We start from the raw sequence: 14,714 nt of genomic DNA, 5'->3' as shown, positions 1-14,714 counted from the left end.
CCTGCCAATGTATTGGTTCAAGGGGAACACATTATTAAGAGAAATTTTAACATATGTAAAAATCCGACATAACGTTTATACTTTCGATTCATATTTAAATATTAAAACTGACTTTTTATTATTGCCATTTGTGTGTGTGTGTGTGTAGTATTTTAATGTTGTTTTTGGGGGGTTCAAGGTTTTGTTGATTTAGACTGATAATTATGTGTCAATAAATGAGATGTATAAAAGTAAGACTGCTCTAGATTAGGTGTGGGTGTTCTACCCCCTCCAAAACATGGAGATAGATAAAAAATGATGGAAAATATTTTTATTAAAGTATAAGTACAGTACCTCTGAAAACCCCCCCCCCTCTGAATTTTTGTACTTGTCAAAATAAACTTGGTAATATTTTTTCAAAATTTTTAAGTCCCTCTAACTCCCCTATACGTACTTTGTTTGTTTGTTTTAATTATGCACAAAGCTACACAAGGGCTATCTGTGCTCTGTCCACCACGGGTATCGAAACCCGGTTTCTAGCGTTGTAAGTCTGCAGACATACCGCTGTGCCACTGGGGGCCCTATACGTACTATTTGAAGTGTGTGATATGTGTAAATTAGCCAATTTTTTGATTTTTTGACATTTTTTTTCTTATATATCTGATTACACATGTTAATATTGACTTCAGTGAAAACGTGTGTAAATCTGACATGAGATGTCTTTTTTTTTAATTTGTGAACCCCATCTGACCTGAACAATATACACTTTGAAGATTGCAATATCAATAAATTTGATGGTTTCTAACAAATTTTGGTATGCTTCTAATTACTGTTTAATACGTACATATATTTTCAGGTATCAGCTTTAAAACCAGTGAATTGCAATGCTTGTTTGACCATAGTTAAGTATAATTATTATTGTTATAGTTAAGGAAGTGTAGATATCCAAGATGACTGTTTACGACTTGATACAGAATCAGTAACAGTAATGTAATAATATTATATAAGTATGAAGGAATAATGTGTCACATGTGAGTCCGATTATATTGTATAGTTTTGTTGTTCTTGCAGATAACTGACCATGGCATCTGTTGAAATTAGAGCCAGGAGCAAAAAAAGCTTGGGAGGTACAGACTTCTTTGAAGTTGATGAGCTGCCCCAAGGAAGAACAAAAAAGAACATAATCGAAGTGATGATTTATCCAAAACGTGCAGGGCAAACACAAAGATCGAGAGAGAATGCAGCAGATATGTTAGCATCTCTTCTGCAGAAGCACTGGCTGTTCTGTAATCTGTATACAATTTCCACTAAAACATACAGAAACACATACTCAAGCTTTATGGATATTTTTTAAAAACAGTATGGGAAGCTTACCAGAAGAGACAGTTTGATCTCTGAGCTCTACCTACAATGCAATTCTAAGCAAGAGGAGCTTAAGAAGAAGGGACTTGAAGACAAAGAAATAGGCAACCTTGCCTTGGACAGGAGAAAAGAATAGAGATTTGGAAAGTCTAAAACTATGGGTGGCCTCTTTATGTCTTCCAAGCAGGTAGATGAATACCTTGAATCATAGGCAGATACCAACACAAAACTGTACTTAGAAGTGAGGTATTCAATGGACATCTCTCTATCCCTGCCAAAAAATAGTGATATTTCTATACTGATGAAGGATCATAAGAAGCTCCCTTTGCAAACATCTTCTGCAATATTAAAGCTGAATCTAACCAACATCGTTTCAAGTTCTGAGGTCACAACAGAGGATCTAATCAGAGCAATTAATGCCATTGGGCATCCTGAATGACACTTTGTAATTATTATAGTAATTAAAAGTATCAGAGAACAAATTTGACAATGATTGGAGTTAGTTTTATGTGTGTTATTTGCTATGTCAAAGCAGCAAACTGTGTTTGATAACATTTTTGGGGCATTAAATTCAACTAATCCAGATTCCATTACAAAACTAGTGTGAATGATGCAAGCAATGAGACGGCATTTTATATTTATATGTATAACATGACATTGTGGAAGGAAAAACATAAATATATTTATATTAAACTAAATTTAGTGCTTCCGCAACCTTTCAGATAAATTTTATGCATGTAGAAGTCATGTTCAGTGAAATACATGCCTAAATATTCCAATAATTAGTGATTTCTTAGCACTTTTTTCTTGTGTAAATACTTATCCATGTATCAAGATAAGGGTGGGTGTTATTTCATTTTTTCTCCACGTATTAAAGTTCTAACCTACAGCTACGAAATGCAAGTACCAGATGATTCTCAAACATACTGAGACCACAGGATAAAGATGCCCAAAACAACTACCTTTTAAACTTGATAACTACTTAACTTAATTTACTCAAATGTTAAAAAGGTGTGTTTGAACCAGTTTCCTCAGATCTCGGTTGATTCACCACGTCTACATTATGGTTTTATCACAAGTCCTCCGGTGAGTCAGCAGTAAGTTTACGAACTTATAACGCTAAAATATGGGGTTCGATTCTCCGCATTGGACAGACCGCAAGTGGCCCATTATGTAGTTTTGCGCTAAAACAACAACAACATTTATAATATAAGTCGATATACAATTTCAGAAAATCCAGGGGAGGGAGGGCAGAGGACCAGGGCCACCATCCTAACTACAGGGGTGAAACACCCACTTCACTCCCTCCATAGATTTTGCATATTTAAATTGAATTTTTGTTTAAAATAACAGTTCACTATACACAGGTTTTTAAAATGAATCTAGTAGCTGGATATAAAGAGCAAAAAAAAAAGAGATTTCATTTACGTTTTTGGGATCCTTATTTAGAAATACAAATGTATAACCTAACAGTAACAAAAGAAACGAAAGAGCTTTGACCGTTTATTAGAATAATCACAGATCTTACAAATACATAAGGTGATATAACACATCTGAAACTAATTGTACCCCACGAAGAGTTACAGGAGATAAACGAAAAATGTCGAATGTTAATCTATTAAATTAAAATAAATCTTAATTATAGTTCTTATAAGACATTAGTATTAGGACTGGTATATTTTAACACTACATTATTCATTCAGTGTCTAAGAGTTTCTCAATAATAATAATAGTGTATAAGTATATGGCTGGCATAGTGTGGTTGAAATTTATTATATATTTTTCTTCTTCTTCTTGAAAAAAAACATAAGGGACTGAAAAACAAATGTTGTGTTAAAAATATAATAGGCCTAATACTAATGTTTTATGACAAATATAATTAATTAAAACCATACTTAGCCAGTGTTCACAACATATAACAAATCTTGTAAATCTTTGAGATATAACATGAAATTACAAACCTGTAGTACTTTGGTGTTTTTCCATACGACTTTCCTCTATTATACGTGTTATTATATCAGTAATATCTATACATCCAATTATAAAGGCAACATTTATCGATAGTGACAACGTTTAAATCCTAGGGGGATGAAAATTGCAAACAGTAATCTACGTCAACAGGAATATTGTATCAACACATCTGAAATACACATTGTAAAAGGATAAGTTGGATAACGCTCTCCTAGTTGTTAATTAACGTGTTGTTACTTAGCTGCTCAAAACGGTTCAAGGTCTTATTTTTTAAAAAGTTAAAATTAGTTTTTTTTGTTATATGTTTTTGAGATTACCGAACGTTTACGAGTGAAACAACATTCCTGTTAGGTTATGATATTTGTTTAAAGAGAAATTTGTAACAAAAAACTGCGAATATTTTCCACTGAGTAGTAGATGTGTATATGCGATTTTGCTATTTTAGAATGTATTTTTCTAAGACAAAGATATCGTGAATAATTTTACTGCCTGACTTACTGGGTTCGAGACTTTACAGAAACAAAACATTAACGAGCTTTCCAGTGTTTGTGTGTTTCAGAATTTCACACAAAACTACACAAAAGTCTATCTGTGTATAGCCATCCGTAATTTTGAATTATGAAATTAGAGGGAAGGCATTTAATTAACAGCACCCTCCGCTACTCTTGTCACACCAAATAGTGAGATCTGACCTTTACTCTTATAACGCAGTCGTGTTCTAAACATGTGAAGTGAGATTTTATTTTGGTAATAAGCAACGCTAACCACGAAATTTCAGCTCCACAGCCCGGAAAGCTAACCATTAGGTCATTCTCCACCCAACTAGCGCAAAAAAATATATATAATAATTCATTGTGAACATTTCCAATTTTTACTACTAGACGGCACCACGATGACATCTCGAAAAGTTACTGTTGAATTACTCAGTTTGAGTTGACTTCTTCAAAAATTAACGCAGACAGCATAACAACCACTACAAAAAGCCAGATAGTGTGAAAGATAAAATCATTCAAAGTTAAAAACATCCTATATTATATTATTAGACGTTCTTCTTGAAATGTACTTGTTTTGGTTCTTTGTTTCTCACCAGTACTAAAATACACAAGCACTTAATGAAAATATTTTAATCGTCTAATAACTGAGAAATTTATTTCCAATTTAATTTAATTTGGTTTAATATAATTTCTAATTTAATTTAATTTAGTTTAATATAATTTCTAATTTAATTTAATTTAGTTTAATATAATTTATAATTTAATTTTAATAACTGAATATGATCGGAGCTGGTAAAATATCGCGGTACTCATAAAGTGTCAAAAAAAATAATTTTGTAATTATGTTCTTACTTGCACTAAAAACAACGTGTTCAGAAAATTTGTTTGTTTGTTTTTGAATTTCGCGCAAAGCTACACGAGGGGTATCTGCGCTAGCCGTCCCTAATTTAGCAGTGTAAGACTAGAGGGAAGGCAGCTAGTCATCACCACCCACCGCCAACTCTTGAGCTACTCTTTTACCAACGAATAGTGGGATTGACCGTCACATTATAACGCCCCCACGGCTGAAAGGGCGAGCATGTTTGGTGGGACGGGGATTCGAACCCGCGACCCTTAGATTGTGAGTCGAGCGCCCTAACCACCTGGCCATGCCGGGCGTGTTCAGAAAAGTGGGTCTATCTTAAAAAACAAGAACAAAAGATTTGAAATTAGCTCTGACAATTGTTAGATGCCATGGTTTCGTATATTTTTACACATCTAATGGCTTAATATTTTTTATGTATATTACACGGTGTAATGTATTTACACAAGGAATGGTTTAATGTGTTTATATACATAACACAGTGTAACAGTATCTTTGCACACGGCACGATGTAATGTGTTTAACTCATGGCATGGTTTAATGTGTTTATATATGCATTACACAGTGTAACGTATTTATACACACGGCATGGTGTAATATAAATATTTAGTGATCCACTAACTCACAGAAAAGTAAGACAAAATCTCTATAAAGTTTAAATGAAAAATCACGGACATTAAAAGAAAATCGACTTTTAGGATATCAAAATATATCTTACAGATTTAACTGATATTTTATCCATACAATTACCACAGGCATTCTAATTTACCAGTCTCGTTAAAACGCTATAAATTAAAGCATTTGATTTAGTAGTACTTATGTAATGAGTTTTGAAATGTAAATTAAGCACTTTTTTAAAGCTATATATGATGCCATATAATATTTTTGTAATGATATAATTATTTCAAGCGAACTGTTATTTAGACTTAAAGCACTCAAACAGAGTTCAACGTCCCATGGAATAATGTGAGATTATTTACTTATATATATATATTGCTAAAAGAGACTTAAAATGAGTATTGTTACAAAAAATGGCGTTATCCGCTATTCGTGGGGTTTAATGTGTTTTATATAAATTACACGGTGTAACGTATCTTTACACGCGGCACTATGTAATGTATATTTACACCTGCTTTTCCCCAAGTTTATCAGCCTAAAATTGAAGACAGCTCGAGCAAATATCATTTGAATAGCCTCACACGAATATACAAAGCAATGCAAACCAAATTCAGTATTACATTGGTGAGATCGTCGCACGAAACACAGTCCCCTATCCACAAAAATATGAAAAAAAAATCATCCCATTATCCAAGAAGTGAGGCTAGAATTCCCTCTACCTAATACTCTAAAATATGAAACATTTTGGTTTCCATAGTGTGATATGCTTTTTTTAATGTAATGAATCTAGCACTACTGCAGAATCTAGCACTATTACAAAATCCCACAAAACGGGTAATTGTTTTCTATGTATTTTCAGTTAGTTTGAAAAGCGTTGTTCTGAGTTAAATATTTTCTATTCGCTAAAAAATGTTTACTTCATAAGTAAAAAGTTATCAAAAACCTGCTCTGGTAATTAATATTGCACTTGTAATTTCGCGTTAACACTAAAACAGAAGGAAAATTATGTTTAGTAAAATATGTTTATCAGTCAGTTACTATTTATAGGTCTAAACTTCGTGACAAAAACCACGTAAACTATTTATATATAGTGTTAAAATCAATATACGGATTTTAGATACTAGAATTATAAAGGCAGACATGACTGTGTGCGGTAAATAATGTATTTACAACCATCCTAGTTGGAAGAAAATATTTATAGCATTCATTATATCTAAATAACTATACATGACTGCGTTTCAGAAAATATAACTTATTTCATTTTAGTTCTTAAAACCTTTCGCCATTATGGTTTCATCGGGACACTACGAATTAAACGATTACTGTATTTCAGCACAGCGAAACTTCAATTGGTTTCTTAATTAAACCTATATAAGAATACAAACATGACTTGAAAATGCACAGGTGTACATGAAACTGCAATAAATGACGTATTATAACAATATTGTTGTATATAACATTATCGGAAATGAATAATGAAATATCAGATATATAGACTCAAAAGATATTGCATACTCTAACATACTCCATTGACAATTCCGAAAGATATCATTTGGAAAATTCCAATAGATATATTCAGATACTGCATAGTATAAGATAACTTACTGAAAATTTTAAAAGATATCGGATGAAAAAATGTATGTATTTCAGAACTGCAATAAATTAGCTCAAACTGTTAAATGTCTAAGTATGTCCATTGGAATTGTTCAACAGATATCTTTGTCAATGAAGTATATTAAACTATGCAATATCTTCTGAACCTATATACTGGTATATTAATTTTTATTTCCAACAAGGTTATAGTCAACAATCCACACCATTTATCACAGTTTCATGTATATCAGTGCACGTATTTTCAGGAAGTGTTTGTATTCTTATGTACGTTTAATTAGGAAACAAACTTTAAATGCAATTTTGCAAAAATTATTTATATCATATAATTCAATATCTGAATATATTTGTTGAAATCATTCAACTTATATCTTCTAGAACTGTCAGTAAAGTATAATTCGTGCTATCCTGATGAACTAGTAACGGCGAAACGTTGAGAGAGCAAAAATGAATTTAAAAAGTTTTCTTTTCTGAAGTATAATTGTGTCTAATTATTTGAATAAGTCGAAAAATATTGGTGTGCGTTACGAAAACTCAGATCTCAAATATTTTTTTTTGTTTTTGCAGTTCAATGATTGAAATGAAGTTCTAAAATACAAAATTACCGAGATGAAGTTTTAAGAAACCTTGAAGTAGCTTTCTTACCATCACGCCGACTTCGAAAAAGTAGTTTCTCTTGAGACGACATGTCTTCGTCCTCTCCAGTGATGTTCGCTGTGATAATGGCCATCCTATTCTTCCTCGGAATCTTGGAGTTCCGAGCCGTCTGCACTAACCTAGTTTCGGTTCTTGAGCAGAAGAAGGCCAAAGTGACGAACAAAGAGGCCACCACCAATAATTCCCCCAGCTGCATGCGGCTACGTCATGTGGATGTCTTTCTCGCTTACGAAAAGTATTGTCGCCAAGCAATGAAGGAAATGGTTATGAGGGTAGAATACAGATTCCCACTCATCCTTCTCGCCCAGTTGGTGCTTGTAACCAGTTCCCTAGCATCCCTGGTTCTTTAGAGCGCCATCTTCCGGCCAGCTATATTCAGCGTGTCTGTAACTATCCGAAAATCAATATTTCGTGGCTGTTGTAACTATGCAACAGATGATTTCATTGATTGCTGTCGCTGTAAAATAAGAAAATAGGTACTAATGGTAATGCGTGCAGAAGATGTCGTCAACAACACAAAAATTTTACTCACTGGATAATAAAAGTGGGCAATTCTTCTAATAATGTGTAATTCCTACAGCCAGTCTTAAACTCAAAGTAATCACGCTTTTCAGTAATGCTAGTGCTGGCATCTGTAGGTAAGATAATAAATATTTAGTTTAACTCAGTATTATTTTATATTAGTCAACTGATTTCTGATCTAAAATAAAATAAGTATTATGCATGATTATGTGTAACAATTTACGTAAAAAAAATGTGTGTTTTATATTTTTTATTGAAATGAAATAGCTGAAACGATTTCCTAATCCATTACGACGCGCTATTAATTTTTTTAAATAGATGTAAATTATTTTGAAAGTACGTAATAAAATGTCATCACGTACATATTAACTTTCGTGCAACTGCTTCCCGCAGAGAGGATGGTCGCACACGTACATATTAACTTTCGTGCAACTGCTTCCCGCAGAAAGGATTGTCGCATTAAATATTCCTTTTATTAACTCTCAATTATATTTTATCCAAAACATGCCTCCCCCTCCCCAGTGGCACAGCGACATGTCTTCGGACTTACAACGCTAGAAACTGGGTTTCGATACCCGTGGTGGGCAGAGCACAGATAGCCCATTGTGAAGCTTTGTGCTTAACTACAAACAAACAATCCATAACATTTAAATTACCTAAGTGTGATCCGTTAATATTTAGATATTGTGCTTCATTTTTGCTGGCATTTTTGCTAACTTGGCATACACATCCTAGGCCTACATTTCGTTTTGAGACCAATATACAAAAACGCAACTTGGCTTCTTAGTTTTTCTTTGTTTATTTTGTTTTTACAGTTACCACACAACAATTAGTTGAACATTTACAAAATTCAACGGTTCCATTTCGTTGTAAGTACAACCTAATGAAGATCACATCTTAGTTTTATAACTTTGTTCTTCCAAACTTTCCATCCTTAAATAAAATCAAAAATGGAGTTTCAACAAGTCTTTTTCTTATTACCCCATCTGAAAAACGTTCATTGTCTTACAGAACACTAGGAGTTAATATCTACTGTACATAATGGTCTTACTTTACGAATATCCTTCCTGTGAAAAGATTGTGACGTATTCTTTCAACCATAATTCTACTCGTGGAGCATTGCATTGTCAAGTCATTTTGAATTTGCCGTGAACAAAATGCATGTGCGCTAAATATGTTGCCCGTGTCTAGTGCTATCTGCTGACTCATTGTTGACTTAACATTTAGAAATCTTTCATATAAAGTGCGATTAACCCTTTACTCTCCAAGGTTACTTCATTGTAGACACTACACTGTACAGGAAGGTAACACATTGAACACAGTAAATGCTGCAGTATTGTTCCAAGCGTTCAGATATATATACTGAATCCTGTGTTGTACTATTTAAATACCACACTCTTTACAAACCTAGCTCAGAAATGATCAATGACTATTGCATGTTGCTAATATATATTTTGTATCTAAATTTTTCGAATTAGTATATTTTAAATAGTAAGGTACTTTGGGAGTCAAATTCACTTTTTATGGTTTGTTTTTTAATGAAAACTCAATGAATATCTAATTATGAAAAGAAGACCTTTATCTCTATACGTCGACGTAACAAATTTCTGTTTCTATATATTCACTTATTCAATCTCAAGCTGTAAAAAATTGTGATGTTCTTTTTAGTGGCGTAACAAAGTGAAAAAAACTGACAGTTACTAGGTTTAATAACTTTGAACATACAGTTTCAATCAGTTATACTACAATAAAAATGTCTACATAGACTTCAAAACGATAGATTAATGTAGACCAACCAATCTAACCTATCAGATGTTTATAGTTTTTCAGCTGCTTTGACCAGTGGCGACACCTAGCGGTTAACAAAAGCTTTCTTTACTCGTTTTAGACTTGTACACATAATTAAAAAAAATTAAGCTTGTGTTGTAATAACCATTAAAACGTTCCATTTTACTGTGCCCTTACGTAAACATTTTACAATCCGATCTGGCAGCATTCTCAGTTTTACATCATTATATCATGTCCTGTTAACAGTGACGTATAGAATATAAAAAAACAAAAACAATCCTATATGACACTAACATTGTAGATTATGGAAGAAAAAAATGTAAAAGCTGTTTTGCCCCATTAACAAAGAGCTAAAATTATATTATATAAGAACTTTATTTCCATTATTTTGTGCCATTGTTAACGTTTTTCTCAGAGATGAGATGTAAAAACTTATTTAAGGCGTAAACAACTAAGATGACAACATGAGAAAATCCTTTTTATCTTTTGCTTTAAGCCCTATTATAATTATCAATAGTAAAGCGTTAATTAGAAGTTGGATGGAAATATAGGCAATGACATGTTCAAAGGAGGTTTAAAAACAGTCTCAACTTGTAGCAAAATGTTGAATAAACAGTTTTAAAAACAACAGCCAATGTTGATAACTATTGGCAGATGTCCGTTGAAAAAATTCAATGCTAATTTTCCTAAAAAATAGGGATGAATAAACATAAGATGTGCAGTCAACTAAATCCCTTGGATCAGAGTGTAAATGTCATGAAATTCCCTCACAAAAAATAAAAATCTTTGTTCTTAACGAGTTTTTCTCAGATTGACCGTTCAGCTCCTACGAACAGTGATGGATCGATGTTGATATAAATATAAAATTTTCGGAATTGAAAAAAAAAATGTGTAAAGTATTCTTGAAAATAAGCACTTTGATATATATATATGTATTCCACAATTAGCTGTTCAGAAGATATATATATATATATACATACATTCCACAATTAGTCGTTCAGAAAATGCAGAACGTGGCAGACAGACGTTTGTCTATTGTATACAAATAAATAGTTCTCTTGATACTCTCCTTGAAATCTTCCCAGGCGATTTTTTTTTATATTCAGTCAATTTCAACTTCTTTGATTTACGTTTATATACTTCTTTTGGTATTTTATTTTACCTATTGAGGTCATCACTACTTCCACTTTTACAGTATGAAAAAACACGGTGAAATTAAAAATATTATAGAACCTAACCTTTCAATATGGCGTCACAGTTAATCTTGCAAGCGCTGTATGATGATTGTTTCCAACAGTATTATTGATAGAGGTAATTTATATTCAACTAACAAAAAGGTAACTAAATTTACCTACAGCTTTTAAACAGATATAACTTAACACAACATTTTCAGGAATAAAAAGAACTTAAAGAAACTAAAGTATATAAAATTCTTAGACTTCTTAGTTTCTTCTATAGTGGCGTAAATTTCACGGTAAAATTCTTTGTTCACCTAAAAGAAGATCAGAGATAGCTAAAATGTCGATAAATCACATTGCAAATGACTGCTAAACCACTGTTTACTCTATATTGACATGGATAGATTAGGATCTCTTCAATCCAATCGTTGGCTGTGGCTATTTTCAAAGCTGAGTTTTATTGGTAATTGTTTAGACCACATGATGGTGTATCATCATAAAAGGATTGCAAAAAACGGGGTGGGGGGGGGGCTATAGTGATAAAACCATTGTCTGAGAGGGAAAATTACTTGAAAAATAAGATACGAAACATTATCTTTCCAAGGAATGATACCTTCTTACAAATATAAGCCTATATTTTGGGATGAGCAGAAAAAAACCCAAACAATCGTTGTTTACAGACGGGGCTTTTTGGAGCCGCACAAAAAATGAAAACAGGAACTTTTTTATTTTTATTCATGAAGTACACTATATAGATGTTATATAATGTCAAAATATCAAATATTCATTGGCCATAATATGGATGTGTGAGAAATACGTTTGTTTATTCTAGGGTTTTCGTAGAAACGTGTCAATATAAAGTATTATATGAGTGTTTATAGTAGAGTTGTGGAAAAGAAGGGAAAAAAAAACGAGCATGTTATTTCATCTTATTGGCCAATCAAAATAAAAAAACAAATTATGTATTTGAACTAATAGATAAAAATCGAAACAAAATATTTAGAAAAAACGGATCTTTTCCGTTTGGCGCCCATCAACAGTACGAAACATGAATGCGGAACTGATCGCCAAATGTTTGACTCTTGTCTTTGTGAATGTGTATGGAGAAATAGAAACAAATATGAAGATTTATTCAAAAATAAAATTATTTAATATCACAGAATTCACTAATTAAATATCATATAATGTTTTATCATTAATTCTTTATTTTATTGCATTACTGGTGATACTTTCAAAACGATCTGTTGGTGGTCACCAAACGGAAATCACCCAGAAAAATATATAAACTTTACAAATGACTATGATTATAAAGCAGTAAAGGCCACTTGACTCAATATAGCGAAATTACTAAACTTTGTCCCTGTCAAATGGAACGAGATCAAAATGCTTCATGAGATATTTAAGTTATTACCGAATGAAAGTACTCTACAAATGTTTATACAGTCCTTATTCTGCTTTTACAGAATAATGAAATTACAAAATAAAACAACATATAAACGTCGAAACAAAATCAAATGGCAACTAACTATTATTCAGACTCAGACGAAAAAAAGAAAGAGGTTAGTCGACGAATAGTTACAGCTTTTGTTTTAATTTTTGGATCGGCAATTTTTTTTTTCTGGGACCATGATATTTAGGGTTGATCTTACCCCCCAAAAAAAGATAGTTACCTGCCATTAAAGTAAGTTACACTTGCTCACGTGATGGCCACGTCACTATGTAACTTTGCTGGTTTTAGCAATGATAATCACAACATATTGAGCGACCACAAATTTATTTTACTTTTCTTGTTACCTCCGCCACCGAAGTTGGGCAAAGGATATGTTTTCACACCTGTATGTATGTATGTGTTTGTCAGGCAGATTTCTCGAAAAAGGCTGAATGGATTTGGACGAAAGTTGGTATACATTTGCACTATGACCCAACTTAGAAGTGATTAGTTTTTGGAGCGTTAAGACCAAAGATCAAGGTCACGAAAATATAAATCTGTTAACATGACGCCCGACTTTTCACACTATTTTTGCTCTATAACTCGGTCAAGAATGAACAGATTTTGATGTAACTTGGTGGACCTACGTAGAATATTTTTCCTCGTTGTCCCCTGTGTCCGTTCATAACAATGGACATACGGAAACATTTTCGTATTTTCTGAGAGCCGAATATGATCAACGCTGTGTGGCGGAGGTATGCGCCCTACTGAGTGTCCCTTTAGTTTCATCGTGGTTTGTCCGATATTACCAATTTATTATTTACATAAGAATCTAATGCATTCGTATCACGGATAAATTTCCAATATTCTGAGTTACTATACAATATAATAAAGTGGACTGAAATGGCCTTGTGGTTAGGGCGCTTGACTCGCAATCTGAGGGTCGCGGGTTCTAATCCCCGCCTTACCAAACATGCTCGCTCTTTCAGCCGTGGGGGCGTTATAATGTGACGGCCAATCTCGCTATTTCTTGGTAAAAAAAAGAGTTGGCGGTGGGTGGTGTTGACTATTTGCTAAATTAAGAATAGCTAGAGCAGGTAGCTTTCAAGTAGCTTTGCGCGAAATTCTAAATAAATCAAACCAAATTAATTTGTTGAAAAACTTATTTTGAGGTGAAATAAATATTATTCTAATCATCCAAGTTTTTTTTTTTTCTTTACAATTTTTTTGCCATTATATAAATTTTGATATTAATTTTAAATCTTTCCAGACAATCTACCAACGTAAAGTTACTGATGAAAACCTGCACACGAGCTAATAATATTGGCTCGGGCTGCAAAGCTCTTACGATCAACATATACTGTTTTTATGTCTGTTTCTGGTATTTGCGCAGAGCTACACAAATGGCTGTTTGAAGTGATAGGTTAGAGGGAAGGCAGCTTGTTAACAATGTCTACTACTTACTCTATAATCTATTAGTGAGACTTAATCGTTACTCTTACAGAGCACCAAAGGCTCCAAAGTACTAAACGCGATTTTTTTTTAACAACGGGACACGAACCATAGATCCTCAGGTCCACAGTCCAGTAAACTAACCACTAGTTCAAGCCTGGTCTATTTATATTGTAGCACACACACAAACACACGCATATATTCCTTAGCTTAATACGTTTATATATACATTTACTGGTGTAACGTGTCTATACACACGACATAGTGTAATGCATCTTTACACATGCCATCGTTTCGTGTGTTTTTGCAAATTTCATGGAAGGTGCTGTTGACTAAATAAACTGAAACGGTCATGGATACATCGGCTAAAACCTGGATTTAACGTCAATTAGTAGTCGACACATCAGTTAAAACATAGGCTTATGTAAATTAGTAGTCGTTTCTCTACACTTTTGGAAAAATGAGACAGTGGACTCTATCGAATATCAAAGATTTTTTCTACATCTCACTATATAAGTGGAGAACTGTCTAAGATATAAAAGCTATATTAATCATAAGTTGACAAACAATGATTTATATGCATGATGAAGTGATTTATTTTGGGGGGTACATACTACACATTTCGACAGAACATTGCTCTGTTTTCTTCAGGAAAATATTAAGATATATGAAGAAGACAGACCAATGATCTGTCGAAACATGTAATATGTTCCCCCAAAAATAAGTCAATTCATTATGCTTATAGATTGTAGTTTGTCAACTTATTGTTATATCAACATAATGTGTTTCCA

General features: G+C 32.9%; 1 protein-coding gene across 6 annotated transcripts in view; it reads right to left on the bottom strand.

Moving 5' to 3' along the window:
* Positions 1–7,987, bottom strand: part of LOC106460150 — a 112,348-nt gene extending 104,361 nt beyond the window's left edge. For 2 of the 6 annotated variants that reach the window (XM_022386799.1, XM_022386800.1), the window contains exon 1: positions 7,543–7,932. In XM_022386799.1, coding sequence (XP_022242507.1) covers positions 7,543–7,750 — 208 coding nt within the window. In that variant the 5' untranslated portion in view covers positions 7,751–7,932. Of the gene's footprint in view, positions 1–7,542 lie in introns of all 6 variants that reach the window. The other 4 variants (XM_022386796.1, XM_022386798.1, XM_022386797.1 and 1 more) reach the window with 4 other exon arrangements.
* Between the last annotated feature and the right edge of the window lie 6,727 nt (positions 7,988–14,714).

This window comes from Limulus polyphemus, unplaced genomic scaffold, assembly GCF_000517525.1.
Source record: "Limulus polyphemus unplaced genomic scaffold, Limulus_polyphemus-2.1.2 Scaffold718, whole genome shotgun sequence".
Classification (NCBI taxonomy): domain Eukaryota; kingdom Metazoa; phylum Arthropoda; class Merostomata; order Xiphosura; family Limulidae; genus Limulus; species Limulus polyphemus.
This window is presented reverse-complemented; position numbering and strand designations above follow the sequence as displayed.